At 35.9% G+C, this 18,167-nt stretch overlaps 1 protein-coding gene across 1 annotated transcript in view; it reads left to right on the top strand.

The window, feature by feature from the left end:
• Nucleotides 1–2,819: 2,819 nt before the first annotated feature.
• LOC132192771 (uncharacterized) overlaps nucleotides 2,820–18,167 on the top strand; it is a 57,950-nt gene continuing 42,602 nt past the window's right edge. Inside the window, exon 1 of the mRNA XM_059612878.1 lies at nucleotides 2,820–3,104. Coding sequence (XP_059468861.1) covers nucleotides 3,098–3,104 — 7 coding nt within the window. The 5' untranslated portion in view covers nucleotides 2,820–3,097. The remainder of the gene's footprint in view (nucleotides 3,105–18,167) is intronic.

Raw genomic sequence — 18,167 nt, forward strand, 5'->3', positions numbered from 1 at the left:
TATTGATTAATATTATTTTTTTTTTTTAATGTGGTACAAAAAACCATTTTTACATTTTATTTTTATATTCAATACAAAGAAAAACCCATTATAACATTGAAGTATTCCAAGCGTTTCTTTTCCTTTTTCTGGGAAAAAGAGAAAAAAAAATTTTTTCAGCCTCTACAAATATTATCACATTAATTAGTTTGATTCAGAATGATATTTACAAAATGGACACATTTACTTTTGGATTAAAAAAAAAAATCATTTTACACCAGTCTAGTGATATTGCTTGTAATTCGTAGTGGAAATTTGCTGCAAAATTTTAACTCTTTGAATGTTATCAATTAATAAATAAGTTTCATAAAAACAATTTACTTAAAGTTTGGTCTTTCCAATATCATAGACGGCTGTAATTTGGGTGTCAGGTTATTACTACAGATGTGACATCTATCCGACGTCAGCCAGGTAGACTTCCTACAGTTTTTTTTTTAAGATACTGATCGCTGCGGTATAGGGTCTTTTTCCCCCGCATGTGTTTACGTGGCAACGTTGGAGAAAATAACTCTTTGCTCTTTATATAGCGGCCAAGGAAAAAATTCAACCTGCAGGAAGCGGGAGTTGTTCGACGGCATGCACAAGATGTGATTCACCCGCGAGTCATTATTATTTTGCTATTTTGTTAGTCTCTTCTTGACAGTGCCCAAAGAAATATATTTAAATTGGAGTTTTTCTCTTTGATTTATGACGTCAAATCCAGTAGATTTTTTCTGAGTGGATTTAGTTGATAAATATTTCAATCGATCCTTGTTGATGTGAGGAAAATATTTCTGCCTGCATTTGATAGATTTAATTAATCAAAAGATGATTACTGATTTTTAAGTATCAAAATAGGCAAAAAATTTAATTGCAGCATAAAAAGTACATAATTAAATGAACCGTAAGAAAAATGCATTTTATCAAAAATTGATGAATATTTTCTATAATGTGCAATAAAAATAAATGCTTGATAATTATTTCTTAACAAGATTTTATCTTTTATCGCGCTTTATGAATTTAACTTTCGTGCTCTGAATTTAGTGTTATTTTTCAAGCTTTTTTCGTCAAGGAAGCGGTAGTGTAAAAAGTGGAATTATAAAATGTATATATTTTATGCATAGTTCTGGACCTTGGTTTTGCACGGTTGTAATAATTTTTGAATTTCATGTATTCTAATTAACGCGAGAGTTCCACCCGGTTTTAATACCCCAATATTCATGATTGGTTTTTGGTTGCGTTGAAATTGCCCACCGGAAAGCAAATCAACCAGGTGGTGCTCTTTGTGCGTAATATTATATTCCACTACCGGCCGCTCGAGTGGGTATACACAACGCGAGTTATTAACCTCCGGAGAACAACAATAATTAGAGTAGCGGACACCTGGAGCCATTTAAAAGCCTACATGAGCTGTAACTCGTTGCCGATGCGTGTTATTTTTGGAATTAATAAAAAAAACTCGCTCGCCATGCCGCAATAGAGACCTGCACAACAAAAAGTGCAAATTTTCCTTTAGAGTTCACTTTTTTTCCAATTCTAAGCTCAACGCAATATTAGAGCATGGCTTAGAGTGAAACAAAAACCCGCTCACTTTGAAAGGGAGGAAAGACGGGTTATTTACAAAAGCGGAGAAGACATACACGGCGGCGCATATATTATTTGGCGCAAAAAATGTAATAATCCTACCCAGCCGCTTCATACAGAGGAACGGTGGAGCAAATTCGTTAAGCTCCGTCCACAATTGAAACTTTAAAAGTTACAAAAGGCACAAAAATATGATTTTCTAGCCTTTTCTTCTCTATTTGAACCTACATAATTTTTGTTCTTTGCTCGACTCCAATTATAAAATAATAACATAAAAATTCCACTTACATGAATTAGGGATTTATCTGCAGAAGTCACAAACAAGTTCTTATGGGTGAATAAGTATTTTTTAAATCTGATGTCCTTAAGTGCAAAATTAAAACTTTTGTCTTCTACAAAATCATTTCAGTGCCACCTTAAAATTAAAATATTAGATAAATCTCATTTGGAAAATTAAAACGGAAACTGGAATATACTAATATACTTAACAACGCAAACACGACAGAACTCTAAAAAAGCACTTGCAAATTAACAACCATCGATATATCATTAAATTTTTTTGTGCTTCAATAGATGTAGAAGATAATTTGCGTTTCTTGACATTATTACGGGACTTGGAGACAAATAACGCACTCAAAGACATTATGATACGAAGAATTGATTGCTAAAAAAACACAACTTTCCTGCGCCCAAAAGAGTGCATTTCATATCTTTTAATAAACTTTTCCATCAGACTTATCTTACTAATTTATAGCAAATCAATAGAAATAGATTCATCAGATCATCGCCACGTCTACGCCATGGACCAAATAAATATTATTTTAAGAAACGTTTTGTAAAATTTTCATAGGTATTGAATTTTCATGTATTGTACCTTATTTTTAGAAAAAACATTGAAAATTAATATTTAAAAAAATAATTTAATATTTTAGAACATAAATAAAAATTAATAACATTATAATAAGAAAAACAAATTCTTTTAGTTAAATAAAGCTCAAAGTTTTAATTAGTTAGATTTTAATGCCTTTTGATTGAAAAAAAGTTGTTCAAAAGGTACCGCTCTCTTTCATCGTGGACCCAGGCTTGACGCGATGAGCATACCTGTCTGCCAGTGAGTCGCGATTGGAAGGAGCGAGGGCGCGCGCAGAGGTTGCGCTGCCGCCGCTCTTGGCGTGGAATTCGAGCGCCGCTAGCCGAGCTTTGGTCGTCGAAGGAAGGTTCAGTCGTTGGTTCAGTCGGTAGTCGCGCCTCGCGGAGTCATCAGCTCCCGCATACCATTTGAAAACTGAGCCGCCGAAAGCAGCCGAGTCGAATTCGCCGCGCCGAAACGAAGTGTGCTCGACCCCAGATGGCCCTCCGAGGGCCCCCAGAGACCCGAGCTTGATCACTGTGTCCTGTGCGCCATAATTATACCTTTGTGTGGATTTTTCCGTGCCGAACAACAGGTTGCTCCTGAGAGGCGTTTGCATCGTTGAGTCAGACACGGTCCCCGAATATGGCAGGTAAGAAAAGCTGCTGACACGAAAAAAGTTTGCTGATTTCGGCGAATAATGTTTCCACCGACAGGAAATTTGTTGGAAATATAACAAGTGGCAAACTAATAGGATTTTTTTTATAAAGTTGTAACATTTATTAGTAGCATTTAATTATTAAAAAATATAGAATAGTAATTTAAATCTTTGATATTTTTTTTGACAAAATATTTGCATATTATGTTTTTGATTATATTCGTTGTAAAATCCAATTTAATATTTGAACTTTCCTCATACCTATCTCGGTTTTGCGCATAAAGTTATAAATGGAAGTGGTTTTGGTATTATTTCTTCTAATTTCCTCTGTTTCGAAAGATCGAAACAGAATAACTCGGTGAGTAATTTTAGGCCGAATTTTGCCGCCAGTGAGGCGGCCAGAGCGCGTTTTTCAGAGCTTTTTCCTTCCAAGAGGCTCAAATTGGCTGCATCGAGAGAGCCGTCCAATGGTTCCGGGGATAATGAGCATATGGAGGAACTAGAGACTCTGAGTAGTGGGATTGACCTCATGCAGCCAGCACTGGCCTTGACGCCGAGCGCGGCCAGCCTTTTTCATTTATTATTCTCGAGGAGCCAGTGTAAAATAGCTCCTCTTGAAAGATCTCTGCGAGATCGCGCGGTGGCCAGACGAAACGGTTCTTTCGAAAATCATCTCCAGATGCTCCAGAATGCACGGAAAACGATGTTTCACTTTCCGCCACAACTCTACTTGACCGCAACGAAAATAATTTCAATTAAATTTTTATTTCAAGGAAAAAGAACTTGATTAGATAAACATTAATAATAGCAATGAGTATTCACATTTAAATTTGGACGACAAAAGAATTATAAAGTTTCTTTTGCTCGCAAATGCAATGTTATGCTTTCTTGACAAACTCGCAAATTATTGAACGTAAAAATTCAAACCGCAGGGTTGTGGGTGGCCTTGTTAAAAATTGAAGAAGAAAAATGGACCATGAAGAGCGAAATGTATTTTTATTTCTGCTTGAAAAGAAATTAAAAGGGTGGATGATATTATCTCAAAATTAATTATTTTTTTTTTCAAAATTATTTCATTATTTTGTGGTTGATTGTTCCGTAAAATAAAATTTAAACAATTTCCATTTCCAATCATTTCCAGTCAAATTTTGTCTTTATCAAAGCAATTTTTTTTTCAATTTAATATTTTGCTAATTAAATTTGCATCTGCTTTAATTGATTTTTTTTCATAGGTTGTTTTCCTATTATGAATGAATTTATGGAAGTGCTGTTGATCATGGATCAATTTGTTGCTTTTTGTCTCCGAATGAAGTTTAGTTGATCCTTACTGATAGAATTCGCAAATATAAACTTCAATAAATTAGGAAATTAATGCATTCACTAAAGAAAGTCTTGAATTTACATTTCACAATTTTTTTCGCCACTTAATTCAGAAAGCACGACGGAACGTTGTGCAAATAGTATGCACTGGGGTACCGAGTGAAAGGACAGGCAGTCTGGCGGCGTGGAAAAAAGAGGTAAAACTTTTCCTGCCTTCTGCTCTTGCTCTTTTCTTGTGGGCACATTCTCTGTGTACCCAGCAGTGTCTTCTGAGAACCACTTTGGAAAAATCAATGATACCGCTGCCGTCTTCAGTCTTTTTAATTTTCCGCCCACTGGGCGAAAAAAAAACGACAAAGGCTTTTTCGCATTGCCTCATCATTTGAAACCTGCAGGCCATCAGCAGTTTCAAAACCAAATTTTGCATTTTAGTCAAAAGGAGGTGCTTAAATTTTGATAAGAGCATTTTCCGCCTGTCAAACATAAGGCGAAGTCTTAATTTGTCATCCGACAGGTTTTAAACGACAATTTGATGGAGGTGCTTTTATGTGCCAAAAAGCCGATTTTTAAAGCCACCATTGGGAAAATTTGAAATATTCAAAATGAGGAAAAAAAATAAGTGTTCCAAAATTTTATTACACTGGTAAATCAAAAAACAAGATATTGGGGCAACAAAGCTCCGTCAGCATAAAAAGGAATTTAAAAGCAAAGTTTTTCCGCACGGTCGACTTGAAATTTTTATTTTGCCCTGCTTTCGACGGTAGTTTATTATTCACATTGGGTTCTGCTTCAATTATGCTAATTAAACAAATGAGCGTTTCCCGTTTTGATATTTGCTCAGCGAAGAATGGTCTGTGGACTGAGAGTTGGTTCTCAATTGAGCTTTGCAAACCTGCCTCCATCCTGCATTCTGACCATGCTAATGAAATTGCCCTTAAAATTAATATTGACACCAAAATTTGTTCGCCAGTGGAAATTTCACCAAGAGACAAGATATAAAATTATTGTTTCCCCATTTATAATTTAGAAAAAAAAAATGATATTGAAAGAAAAACCATTGTTGAGAGGGAAAAATTGAACTGTTGCACTACGAGCAAAAGATGTTGCTTAAACTGCCGAATTGAATTCAAGAATAAAAATAACTGGTGAAAAGGTTTTTGAAATTTTGTAATTGATTTAATAGATTGGCTAGAACTTAAGTTTGATACAAAAATTAGAATGAGTTTTTTTCCTATTTTAGTTTTACGGCGACACTTAAAACAACTTTTACTATGTAACAAGTAAAGCTCCTTTTTAACTCTCCAGCAGTTCTGCACTTAACAACTCTGTACCCATTTCAAGAGGATTTTTAAGCCGAGTATCCTACAAAACGCAAGTGTCTCCCGAGACACTCGGCAGCAGGTGTTTGCAATCGGTTATTCTGCGATCCAAATGACTTGCGCGCATTAATTACCGCACGTCTCGGTACACAATTTATTGCACTCGGTGGTGGACTTGATGCATTTCACACAAACCGAAACCAAATATCCTCTCCTCTTGCAGCGAAAGAGCTGCTCGTATACGTAATCGCATATGTGCATACGTAATGCAATGCACAACAGCATATATATGATTCTCAATTTCAGTGATTGCGATTCTACAAGGAGAAGTTTTGACTCGTTGCCATGCGGATTGCCTCTGAAAGTCGGAATGCACACAGCGTGGTGCTTTCATGGCAACAGCTTGCTTTTTTGCAGTCAAGTTATGGTTAGGAAAGTTTTCATTCACTGCAGTTTGCTCTCATTTGCATTTTGCTCTAGTTAATGAGCAAAAAAATTCATTTGCTATTGCTTTTTGAATACATAATATCTGGCAAAAAAAACGATATTATTTTTATATTTTTTTTCTTCAAGCAGCATGTTTAAATAAAGCTTAAAAGAGATTTTCTTATCTAATGGTGGATAAGAACTTAACAAGATTATTTCAGATTTCTATCTTTTTTCTTTGAAAATTAATCTAGTATTTAAATTTATTCAAACTCTGCAATCTGGTTCAATAAATCGATAAAAATGGATTATTTAAATGGAACTATTATGCATTAATTTGTGCAGATAACATTATTTGAACATTTCCGATCTGTCGTTTGCGTCAGTTTCACATTTCAAAAGCTCGTCTCATGAATAATCAATGCAAGCGATTTATTCATTCCGCCAATCTGCAATATTTCTATATTTAATGTAGATGACAGGGCGGTGACGGTCTTTCGATTTGCATTAACCCCCATCGACCTACAGGGCTGATATGGAAATGTACAGGACATGGGCAGAAAGCGCCATTTTTCGCGTCGACACTAATGATCGCCCAAATTGCCGGCGTAGATGTAATTTATGCCGCTGGAAAATGGCACATTCAATCAATAAAGAGGGCGACATTTTATTTTGAAAGTGCGGAAGGCTAATTCGATATCAGATCGATATCGTGCACATTACGAAAAGTAAGCGGTCTCCGGAGAACAATAAGCACAAAAGTTGAAATATATAACGAACGAATCATGAGTTCGCGATAATTTCCAGCACGTTCTCCGTTTTGAAAGTGACAAACGTACATAATTTTCGCTGACGGCAGGTCGCTCTATTTTTTGTTATTGGAGCGAGCGGAAAAGCACTCGTAAAAAGCAACCAGTCGTTTTTTTCCTCGATGCACTCGGCAAGTTGGAATAGTAGTGCATCCTCGCTTTGTCTCAACACCCAAAGCCCATAAATCTCAAGAAAAGACGCTTTCAAAACGGGCGTCGATCAAAAATACATTTTCATCCCGCATAATATTTTTCTTTCGGAGAAAATTGCTCTGCATGATTTGAAGCCAGGGCGCGCTGGATCTAAATTGCATTTCACGCTCTACCGAGCCCTTTCTGTACATTATGACGGGATGATTGCGTCTTTTTAGACCCACATATTTCAGCAAACTGAACGAGGAATGATCAATTTTTGAGTAAAAAATGTTCCAATTATTGCGTCTTTGCTGCTTGGAAGGAGACGGAAATTATTTGACATGCGAAAATGACTTTCTGGGTGGCATTTCTTTTTCGCCACGCTGAACTGAATCGTAAAAAGGAAGTTGCGATGTTAAAAAATTTTGATTCAATGGCACCAAGGTTTCGATATAAATTTTATTCAAGCAAATGACTTAACAGCAGCTAATTTTTTTTTTTGTTAATTTTCAGGGGGATTTTTTTAAATAAATATTAAGACGTAAAAAAATCTATTAATGAACAACAGTTATTTTAGTATCAGAAATAAAAAAAAAATTTAATTTCCTTAACAAAATTCAATTATTAAAATAGCAGTTATAACAAAATATTAGCAAAATATACTTTATGTTCCTTTCGCGTGTTGTTGACCTTATTAAAATTATCTTAAATCCGCGTATTCAATAATTATCACAGACTGTACAGTTGCTTTGAACGGCACAAAATAATCAATTTTGAAACATTTAACATTCCTGCCTTGTTTTTCGCCATGGGGCTCGTGTATATTTTTTCGTCTCTCGAACCTGACCGCGATTTTGAGCAAAGTGCACAGACGTTCATTTTCGCCGGCTCTCTCGCTCCGATACTACTTGACTCACTTTTTTTAGAAAGGGTTAAAGGAGCGTGCTTTACGGCAAATAATAACACATATAAAAGTGGGCTGAGCCATTATTAAACATTGTGCTATTATCGGCTGCAGTCTGCGTTGAAGTGGGTGAGCGCAGTAAAAGGGAGTGGCTGCTTTGATTTGAATGAAACCGGCTCCTGTTTTGGTATCGGGTATTGAATGAATATTATTTGGAATTTGAATTAAATACAATTATTTCATCAAAATATAATTTAAATTTTATTCTAACAGAAGAGAATTAAATTAATTCTTGTCTTAATGTCGACAGAAATTAATGCAATAAATGCAGACGCGCAATACCAAAATTACAGCAATGAATTTAGAGATTGCGTGCTCGCGCCCCGAGATTAGGAAAATGATGCAAATGCTAATTGCGCCGGCGAGTGGCCAGCGTTCTGGAACGACAAACGCGAGCGGCCCACACAAACACACATTTATTTGTGCTAGCACTGCTCTGTGTGTATTCCGAAAGCAGCACTGCCCCGCCAGAATAACAATTAGTTTTGTTCCGAAACGACGCCCTCCCGCATCATCATTTCTGATTCACCCGGCCAGAAATTTTTTCCAGTAAAAAGCCACTGCGGAACATAATTATCATAGTCAGCTCCAGCCAAGAAGCCAAGAATAATGATAATTATTAAGAGAGTATCCACCAATGATTTGTATTCTAAAGAAGATAAAATTTATTTTTCTTTCCTGCCAAAAGCTTTGTCTTGGAGCAAAATCACTAAATTTTTACCAAATATGAAAGCAATTGAGATTTGAAGTCTGCAACATTTAATTTATATTACTTTTAAATTTATAAATAAAAATCTGTATCTTTAAGGATTAATAAAAAAAAAATGTGTTTCCAGGCAAAGTTATCGCAGTTATGTTAAAAAAATGTAGCTACATTTTTTTTGCGCTAGATGGAAATCTAATTAAACCTAATGAGATACCCATTGTTGTGAGACTACGCATTTTTTGCTTCCTCTAGTGCAAGCTTTCCTGATTAGTCTGACCACACAATACCGCAGAACGCATTATTCTAACTTAAACGCGATATCCTCTGCGGCAAGCGATAATCTACTTTTTAAATTTCCCTTTATAGCAATTATTACTAAAAATTATTTTAACAATATTGATTATTATTAAAAAAAAAACTGTGAAAAAAAGATGAAACAAATAATTAATTACTAAGTGTTTCCTAGAACTGTTCTGACCTCATCAATGACTTGAGGAATGCGCTTGTTGTACTTTCCCTTGAGGCCTAAAAACCGAATCTGGCCAACCTGCAATATTTGTTTCTAGCACGAGGAAATGCGGCTTAACACAAATAACCATTTATAAAATATTTGCCACCAGAGAAAATGTCCCACGTGTGGTTCACTTATTCAAGGTCTGCGTGAAAACTAATTAAAAGGAATTTGCTTTTCTTGGTGAAAATCATTTTCCCCGAGTGTTTGTCCGCTGCTCGCGTAAGAGGAAGCAAAATCCACTTTCTTATTAGGCTTGGCCGAAGCAACCGGCCGAGCAGCGGTTGCCGTTACTTTTGAATATAATCTGCCGGCGCCGCTTCATCTTCGTAAACATAAATCTCTTTTCACTCGTGCGTGAATTGTGTATTGTTATTATTATGAATATGTTTTGTAATGCGCGAATACACTTGGCTGTGCACCATAAATAAAATGATTCTCGAAATGCAAACGAGCCCCTCAAAGCTCCCTTTTGAAATTTATGGTCGGTGCGGAAAGAGCTGAAAGGCGCTTCTGCCTATTTATTCGGAATGGATTTACCTCGCCTTGTAAAGCGAATTTTAATAATATGCAAGAGAGAGAGAGCCAGAGTTTAACTTCTCACGAGAGATGATATAAATTTTTGGTTTCTCCGCTGCTCGTATTGCTGAAACAGGATCCTATCTCATTTGCATTTCATTTTATTCACAGGTTTATATTGTATCGCTTTTAATTTTATTTTTCTCTAACGACGAAAGTTTTCGATTCATTTTACGGCTTTATTTAAATATGGCTGGTAGATTCTCGATTCAAATGAGCCTAAACAGCAGCTTCTCTCTGAAGCAAGTAAAATAAAGAATCTGCAATTCAAATTGCGAATTTTCGTAGTCGACTCTTATTCAAATCAACAACAAGAAATGAGATATGTTTCCGCTGTAAAACTGTGGCAAGCCAGAATTAAATTTTTATGTGTACTTAAATCAGCATAAATTAAAACAGATTATTTTGATTTTCAATTCAAATTAGAAACTTGAAATTCAAATACATACATTTTGAGATTATTTGTAGATTTTTCTGAAATGATTTATTTATCCAATTGTATTAAAAAAAAATTCTCCTCTCATATTTCCTTGACATTCAAACAGTAGGTTTATAATTTCAAAAGGATTTTGGTTTCATTACCAAATCTTCTGATGTTTTGTTTGTTAGTATTATATAAAATAAAAGCATATGATTTAAATCTTTGCTAAAAACCATTACAGTTTTCGCTCCGAGGCATATGCGACAATGTGCAATAAGCCTTGCTTATGGAGCGCGAGTTTGCAGCAAACCTATTCAGGCGCAATTAACTGCATTCACAGAGTCGACCCTTCCGAGTTTGCAGCTCTGCATTACGTTATAGTGTCTAGTAATTCACGTTGCAATTCACGTTTATGCGAACTAATTTCAGTTATCCGTGTTGAATGCGTAATTTATATAATCCCTTTCAAAAAGCTTACAATTTACGTGAAAAATAAACACGTTAAAAACCGTAACACATTTCAAAGAGAGAGAGGAAAAATGCAAATTTTATGGTAAATTTTAAAGTAGCAATTTTAATTAACAGGCATTTCTGAGAAACCAGGAAAAATTCTCCAAATCAGCAAGTGGTACGTTTTTGCTGGATTTTTTTCATTTACAGGAAAACACGCATGCAATCAATACAAGCCATGGCTGATGATAGATGCAAAAACAAGCTTTGTTTTTTTAAAGTTAAAATTGCTCGAAATTATTGGCTTTGCAAAAACGAGATGATCCAATCAGTTTATCGCCATTTTCAGCTGGCAGACGGCGAAAATTTCATTATAGTCATAGTAACTAATTATAGGCGAATACATTCCTTAAGAGCCTGCGGCTGTTGTGATTGTTGCGCAATCCGATACATCAGCCGCCATTATCGGTTTAGCGCGAGATGATGGGATGTGTGCCTGTGTGCAAGAGCAGTTATGAGCCGTGGAAGGAGCAGCGCGTTCTGAATAACAGTTCTATTAGCGACACTCAAAACAAAGAGCGATCGGTTGCTGCGTAAAATTTTATGAACGGGGAAAGGAGGAGGTTAATCGGATCAGTGTCACATAAAAGGCGCGATTTTCCTCCTGATCCGATTTATTTGTCTCGTAAATAAAATGGATTGTGAGAAATCTTATTAAATTAAGCACAAAAAAATTGCATCAAAACTGTCTTCTTGAATTGATCAATGTTTTTCCTCGTAACTTAATCTTTAACATACAAATCAACATTGATAGTAATTCAGTTTGCTTCAAAAATTTTATTTTCAGATTGCATTATTCTAATTTAGAATAATTGTACAAAAGAATGACTTTTCAAGAGGAAAAATTAGTTTGTATTCATGAATTTTAAATTTATGAATATAATTAAAAATAAAATAATCCTTAATTTTACTTCTTTTTTTATAAAATTTGAAACAACATTACCTAATATAAAAATAGTTTATTTTTAACCTTGTCGCTCAACGACGACTTTTCAACTGAAATTTTAATTCTTTTGAAAATTTTGAAAATCCAATTTGGTAGTCAGGTAATTCATGAGCTATTTTTTCCGCAGTAGATTTTTCCTTCCTCTTTTTCTTTGCTCTCACAATCAGACTCCCCTCCGAAAAATAAATAAAATTCTCCTGCGCCACGAGTTTTTTTTATACATATTTTATTTCCACTCCGCGCAAACATAATTAAAATTCCGGCAGCAGCAGCGTTGCGGCTGATGGAGGTTTTTGTTTTCTCGCTGCCTGCAAAAAGTGGGAGAGATCGTAGGAGAGAAGTTTCATTTTTTTTTCAAATCGTCACTACAAATAATCGTGTGTTATGCGTCCTTGCGTTAGCGCGACACAAATTTTCAAGTAATTAGAGGGAAACGTGATAGCCATCTGCAATTTAATCTCGAAAGCGCGTTTTTTATGCAAAAAATTTCCGTACCTAATGTTTTTTTAAATATCCTTTCTTACGAAGTTAGGACGAGCCTGTGATTTTCACTTTCGGCTCCGCAGGCAAATTAACGACACACTGTATATGAGAAAAGACGAGTTAGTTGCTGAATCCCGACGCTTCTTTGAAGTGTGATGAAATTCTGTGGAGGGAACTGCGACGAAGGCACACACATGGCGGATTGGCACTTTTTGTGCGTGACATCACAAGCAGGATTTAGATTAATCTTCCTTTGCATCAAGTTTGATCAAGGGGAGGTATATTATAACTTAAGCTGAAGCTAATTTTTAATTTTATCTTGGTGGTTCCGTCAATTGTGTGATTAGTTTCTTCAGCTTAAAATTGCATGGTATATTTTAATTTGTTTTTGTTCACAGGTGTGGAGTAGGAAAATTTACCTAGATCCCTTAAAATTGGCAAGTCAATTTTATTTAAAATAAAATTGCCTTTTTTTCTCTTAAAGAATAATTTTGTCCTAATAAAAGATTCATACTCCATTGAAATACTTTGAAAACTGTATTACACCAGTTTGATTGGAAATTTGAAAACCGATTTTTGAAGGAAGAAAATTTCAATTTGCGACCTGGCTGCGTCACGAGCAGGCAGTCTCCGTGAAATAACGTCTGAAAAAGACAAGCTCGGCTCACGCAGCTCGTTTCTCTACCGGGCTTACGCGGGTGAGGTCGAATTAATGGCCTCTCCAAACTTCCCAATTTGCGTTGAATGGAAAAGGAGATGGAAGCGTCTGTGCCGATTCATTTCTTTCGCGTTTTCTTTTCATGAGGAAAGAGTTGAAAATATTTCTAGAAAATTTTGGCAGCTCTTCCGGACTGATTTTTTTTTCACTACCACGAAAAGCGAAAGGGGCCGAAACGCATCTCAAGAAAGACTCATTTGACCTTTTGTACACAAACGCAGGCAGGAGAGGAGAAAGAAATTTATATGCGCTTCTTTCTCCACGAGAGCCGGATACAGCTCGCATGAAAAATGACTCAAGAGAGAGAATTCTCTTTTTTATTATTGGATTGGCAGCAAAGTGTGTTGGGAAAGGATGAGTCTATTATGGCGCCTCCTGAGGATTTTGGCCCACGGAAGTTTCACTCGCGGGCGGAGGAGTTGAAAACAGGGCGGTGGTGCTTATTTTTTCATAAAATGTGTCCGAAATGATTCACGCCCTGCTTGTACAATGTGGAAATTAAAAAAATGCTCATAAATCAGCTACTGCTTCTTATAAAAAAATTTAAGATAAGATTTCAAAGTGACGAACAAGAAATAAATATTTCAGATGAGGATGAAAAAAAAAATAAAAATTAGAAATTACAAACAAACACGTGTAATAATTTATGTAATTTTTAGTTTTTTTGGGCTTGTGTAAGGTTCATATTTTTTCCACAAGACAATTTCTATTGAATTCACTTGACCTTTCTTAAAGAAGTTAAGTAGTTGTTTTATGGATTTGACCCCCATACTTAAGATATTGATAAGCTGCTCGTAGTGCTTAAAATATTTAGAAAAGGCCTTTCAAAATCCGGTTCTATCTTGATTGTCTTATTCTGGTGAATTCCACAATTTGTATTCTACGAATAAGTGAACTTTATATTGTGAGAACACCAAAATGGAGAGGGTTTATAACTTTATATAGAACCAGCAAGGAATTTGCATGGGCTTAAGTTGCTATACCGTTTTTGTCTCTCATGGCGCATTTCCACTCCGTAAGTGTGTTTTCTTTCAATTTGATTTGACGCCGACAGCCAAGCAATTCACGTCGAAACCTTTACTCTCGCTTTGTTTTCCCTCCTCCGAGATAGGTTTTTGCCCTTCAACATTCCTCGGGTCGCGGGGAAGCCAATTTTTCCACGCCAAATCGGAAAAGCAGTCAAGTCAGCGCGCGACAAAAGCCGCGACATTATTCCGGTGTGGTGCACGGAAACTGTGGCAGCAGAGCAAAGCAGACAGACAGACGGATGAGTGGTGCACAAAAAATATATAAAATCTGGATCAGGACGCCGACTGGAGCCTCCTACCAGCATAATGGATGGATATATAGAGTTCGCGCGCGCAGACGTCGCGAAATGAGCGAGTACGAAACGCAAACCAACTATCATTATATTTCGAAACGGGTCGTCGTTGTGTCGACGGAAAGATAGATATGTGCAGAAAAGAGCCGGTAAAAAATTTAGCAGAGATGAATGATCCGAATATGAGCTCCTCGCCCGCTTTGTGAGATTTTTGATTACGAGTCAAGAGAAGGTTTTTGGATTTTAAACACATTAAAATGTGATGAGTTGACTTATTAAATTTTTATATTGCTTTTTCTAAATTTGCTCAATATTACAAAAAATTAATTATGCTTAAAAAAATGAGTTAAGGACAAATATTTATCCTCATACTTGAATTTTATGCCAATTCAAACAAAATTAAACTGAAGAAAAACGGGTGTTTTCCTTCTGTGGATTTTTTTTTTCAAAAACACTGTCACGATCTGAGACGATTTTTGATGAAAATACTGAATATAATATCTTCTTTTTCATAAAATTACTGGGTCTTTAAAATGGCTTTTTAATTTATTCAAATTACTATTATTATTTTTTTTAATAAAACAGTTCAACAAAGAACTAACCCATCTTTTCTCTTAATTCTCTTAATAATTTTATTTTTTATAACCTTGACCAGTTTTCATATCACAAATCGAAAGTTTTTGATTTAATTTTCCCTTCCTATATTTGAGCTTTTTTTATCACTCTCGTCCAGCCAAGCCTTTTTTCATACAATGAGCCAAGCAAATAAATATTCTAATCACTTTGCAAGCCATTCAGTCGCAATCGGTTAGAAATCATCTGAATTCCTCGAACCTAACTGGGACAAAAAGCACTTGGAAATGAATGCCCATGTCTCTCTCTCGTTTTGGCACTGGTCCCGATGTGTTTCTATCAGCGAGCACCATCGACGGACGGGGAACAGTAGACTCGGCTGGAATGACAATAACGACGAAGGGAGTGCGAGAGAGAGAGAGAGCGACTCACAATTAGATAATGAAAATGGCCTCGGGCGATAGTGAAATAATCATATATACAAGCTCTTGATTTTTTTATTATGCCAAACACAACTGGCGAAAATTCCGTTTCGTAGTCTGCACTTTCGATTTCAAATTTTTTCCTATTCATAGAGGCAGAGAGGATGAGCCCAAGCGCTGATTGTGCACTTTTTGTTGTTGGCGTTTTGACAGCAGCTGCGAGCGAGTAGCGCATCCCATCAGTCCGCGAGAAAAAAGTCGCTTTACACTCTCTGCTGCAGACAGTCTGACAGCAAGTCAATGATCGGCGGGCCAAAAAATTTGGCGCTGATTTGAGAGCGGCCAATAATTTATTTTGCCGTGTTCGCCAACTTGGTTCTCTGAAACGAGGCAGTAGTTAAGCGGACGTTGCCCCCCAAAAGCCTCCAGCGGATTTGCATCTCTTGACAGTGAGAAGATGAAACACTGAGAAATTTGAATACAAATGTCAAATAATTTAAAACGAAAAAAAAATTTTTATTTTTAATGTGTTCATTTTGTCATCAGGATTTTATTCTATTTAATTTTTACTTAATTATTTTAAATAAATATCACTGTATTTTATTATCAGTATTTTAGTTCATTGTAAAAAGTAATTAATTTAGTTTTAATTTCCTGTTGCATGTTCTAAAGGAATAGAAATTTAAATATCTTAGGCTTTAATCTAGTTAGGAACTTTAATATGCCACATATATTTGCATATTAATTAGGGGTTTATTTTGAAATTTCAATCTTTTTTCCTGCAAATCAGCAAAAATTCGCCTGTGGATTTTAAACTTCGGCAGATCATAGTAAAAAAGATCCAAGAATGTAATGGCAAAAGTTTGATCCTCTCCCTTATTACATCTCTCCATTTTGCGAACGGGTGAAATTCATCTAGAAGAGGAGGGTTATGAATTTCAAAAGGGCCGCATAATCGAACCGCAGCACTTCATTCCGTCGCTGGCGTCGGTCCTGGAGAGAGAATCCTTCCGCCCACGCAAAGGCGAAACGAATTCCAACTTCCATCTGGCAGCAGCTTAAAACTCGGTCCGCCGAGTGCGGTGGCTTCCATTAAGCCGGCGAGCGAACATCCTCATTTTTCAATTAATTCCACTCTTTGCAAACTATCCAGACTGCTCGCGAAAAGAGATACGGCGCGGGCAAAGTGCTCTTTTTCATCAGACGTAAATTTACCGGCCGGCTTTCAGCCCTCGAACACGTAGAAAAAGAAAAAGTTGGCATGCCATGCAAATTAAAACACCTCAAGTTCGCAGAGAACGGCTGAAAAGGGGGTGAAGAGACGCGAGGGCGTGTCTTTAACGCCGTCTTGCCGCTGCCGCTGGTGCTTTGTAATTTGTAGGAAAAGGGTTAAGCACGTTTTCTTGAAAGAAGAGAGTAGACTTAAAGCATAACGTGTTAACTTGTTAATAGACTTATTTTTTTTAAACGAGTTGATAGTTGATAATTACTAATTAAGTTCAAGGTCTAGTATAGAATGATTGTCATTGAAATTTTTTGTGGTAGTATCGAATTTTTTTAAATTAATTTAAATTAAACAAAATAAAATTATTTCTGTAAAACTCTATTCTTGATAAACAAAATAAATTAAAATTACTAGCAAATCAGATGAAGGGTTAATATCTTTTTTCCTTTTTTTATACTGCGTCGATATACCAGTATCTAATCTCGAGATAGAAGAAATCAAATAAGAGGACGTCTTTGATTCACCCCAGCAGGAAGACGAGCCGACCTTGACGGTGGCTTATTATAGCGTCGCACGGTCTGCACTCTTCTTTTTATTTTTTATTATTTTTATCCGGAACCGAGAGCCATCTCCGCGGCTCACGTTTGTCTCCAGCGGTGTATGAAATAATACAAGAAAGAGCCTTGTCCCGATGCTGCTTCCAACCTTGAATTAGACCCAGCGTAAAAAAGTAGAGTGCAATTAGCTAACGACGCTCACGACACGGTGAAAGCATGCATTTCAGATGTCACCGAATTTTTTTTGCTCGATTCGAATCTCGTGCATATAAGAAAGAAAGAAAGAAAGTTTTGCGCACCAGACGGAGCAATACCTTGAAGCATAGAATAAAATTGAAAACTCACTGCACTTAACAACGTGTTATTGCATTTGACGCGAAAATTGCCCCGCTTTTGAAATGGAAATTGGAACATTACCATTCCTTTGTACTTGTGCCAAATGAGATCACACGGAGTGAAAACGAGTTGCAAATTGGATTAGAAATTTTTTTGCAGTCATTGGAAGAAAGGTAAATAAAAAAATAATGGTATGGCATCACAACTCTTTAGTGTTCGAGTGAACGACATTTATTTAAACGCTTTGTCATTGGAATTGAAATGTTTAACTCATTTGCCATGTCCCTTTTTTTCGCTGAAAAATTTTCAAGCGTTTTCTGGTTGAATTCGAACGTTTATAAAAATTTTTATCGTTATATAGATTTTTTTTATTCTGCTTTATAAAAATGCGTTACAGTAAATCTTGAATGAACATTTTATTTTCCTAAAATTCCAAAAATTTTCAGGAAGTTTAAGTGGTACTGCAAAATTTACAGTAGTAAATGTAGAAGTTACAGTTCAAGTCATCATTTCAAATTCCAAGAGAAATAAAATTAAGGGGTGAATTAAAAATAATCAAAAAGGAATTTTTTTCGCCAGTCTAGCAATTGAAATCCTTTCAAATGGACCGCAGTCGAGGAATAAATATAAAGCCTCTGTAATAAAAACGAGGAAAGTGTAATGGCAGAAAAAAGCACTACTTTTTACGACGTTTTTTGATGTCTTTTGCACGACTTGATTTTTTAATTGCGAGTTTGAACGAGTCTGTCCCGAATTCAATTAGGGGTCAAATAATC

The sequence above is a fragment of the Neocloeon triangulifer genome, unplaced genomic scaffold (assembly GCF_031216515.1).
Source record: "Neocloeon triangulifer isolate White Clay Creek 2 clone unplaced genomic scaffold, ASM3121651v1 ptg000003l, whole genome shotgun sequence".
In the NCBI taxonomy this organism is placed as follows: Eukaryota; Metazoa; Arthropoda; class Insecta; order Ephemeroptera; family Baetidae; genus Neocloeon; species Neocloeon triangulifer.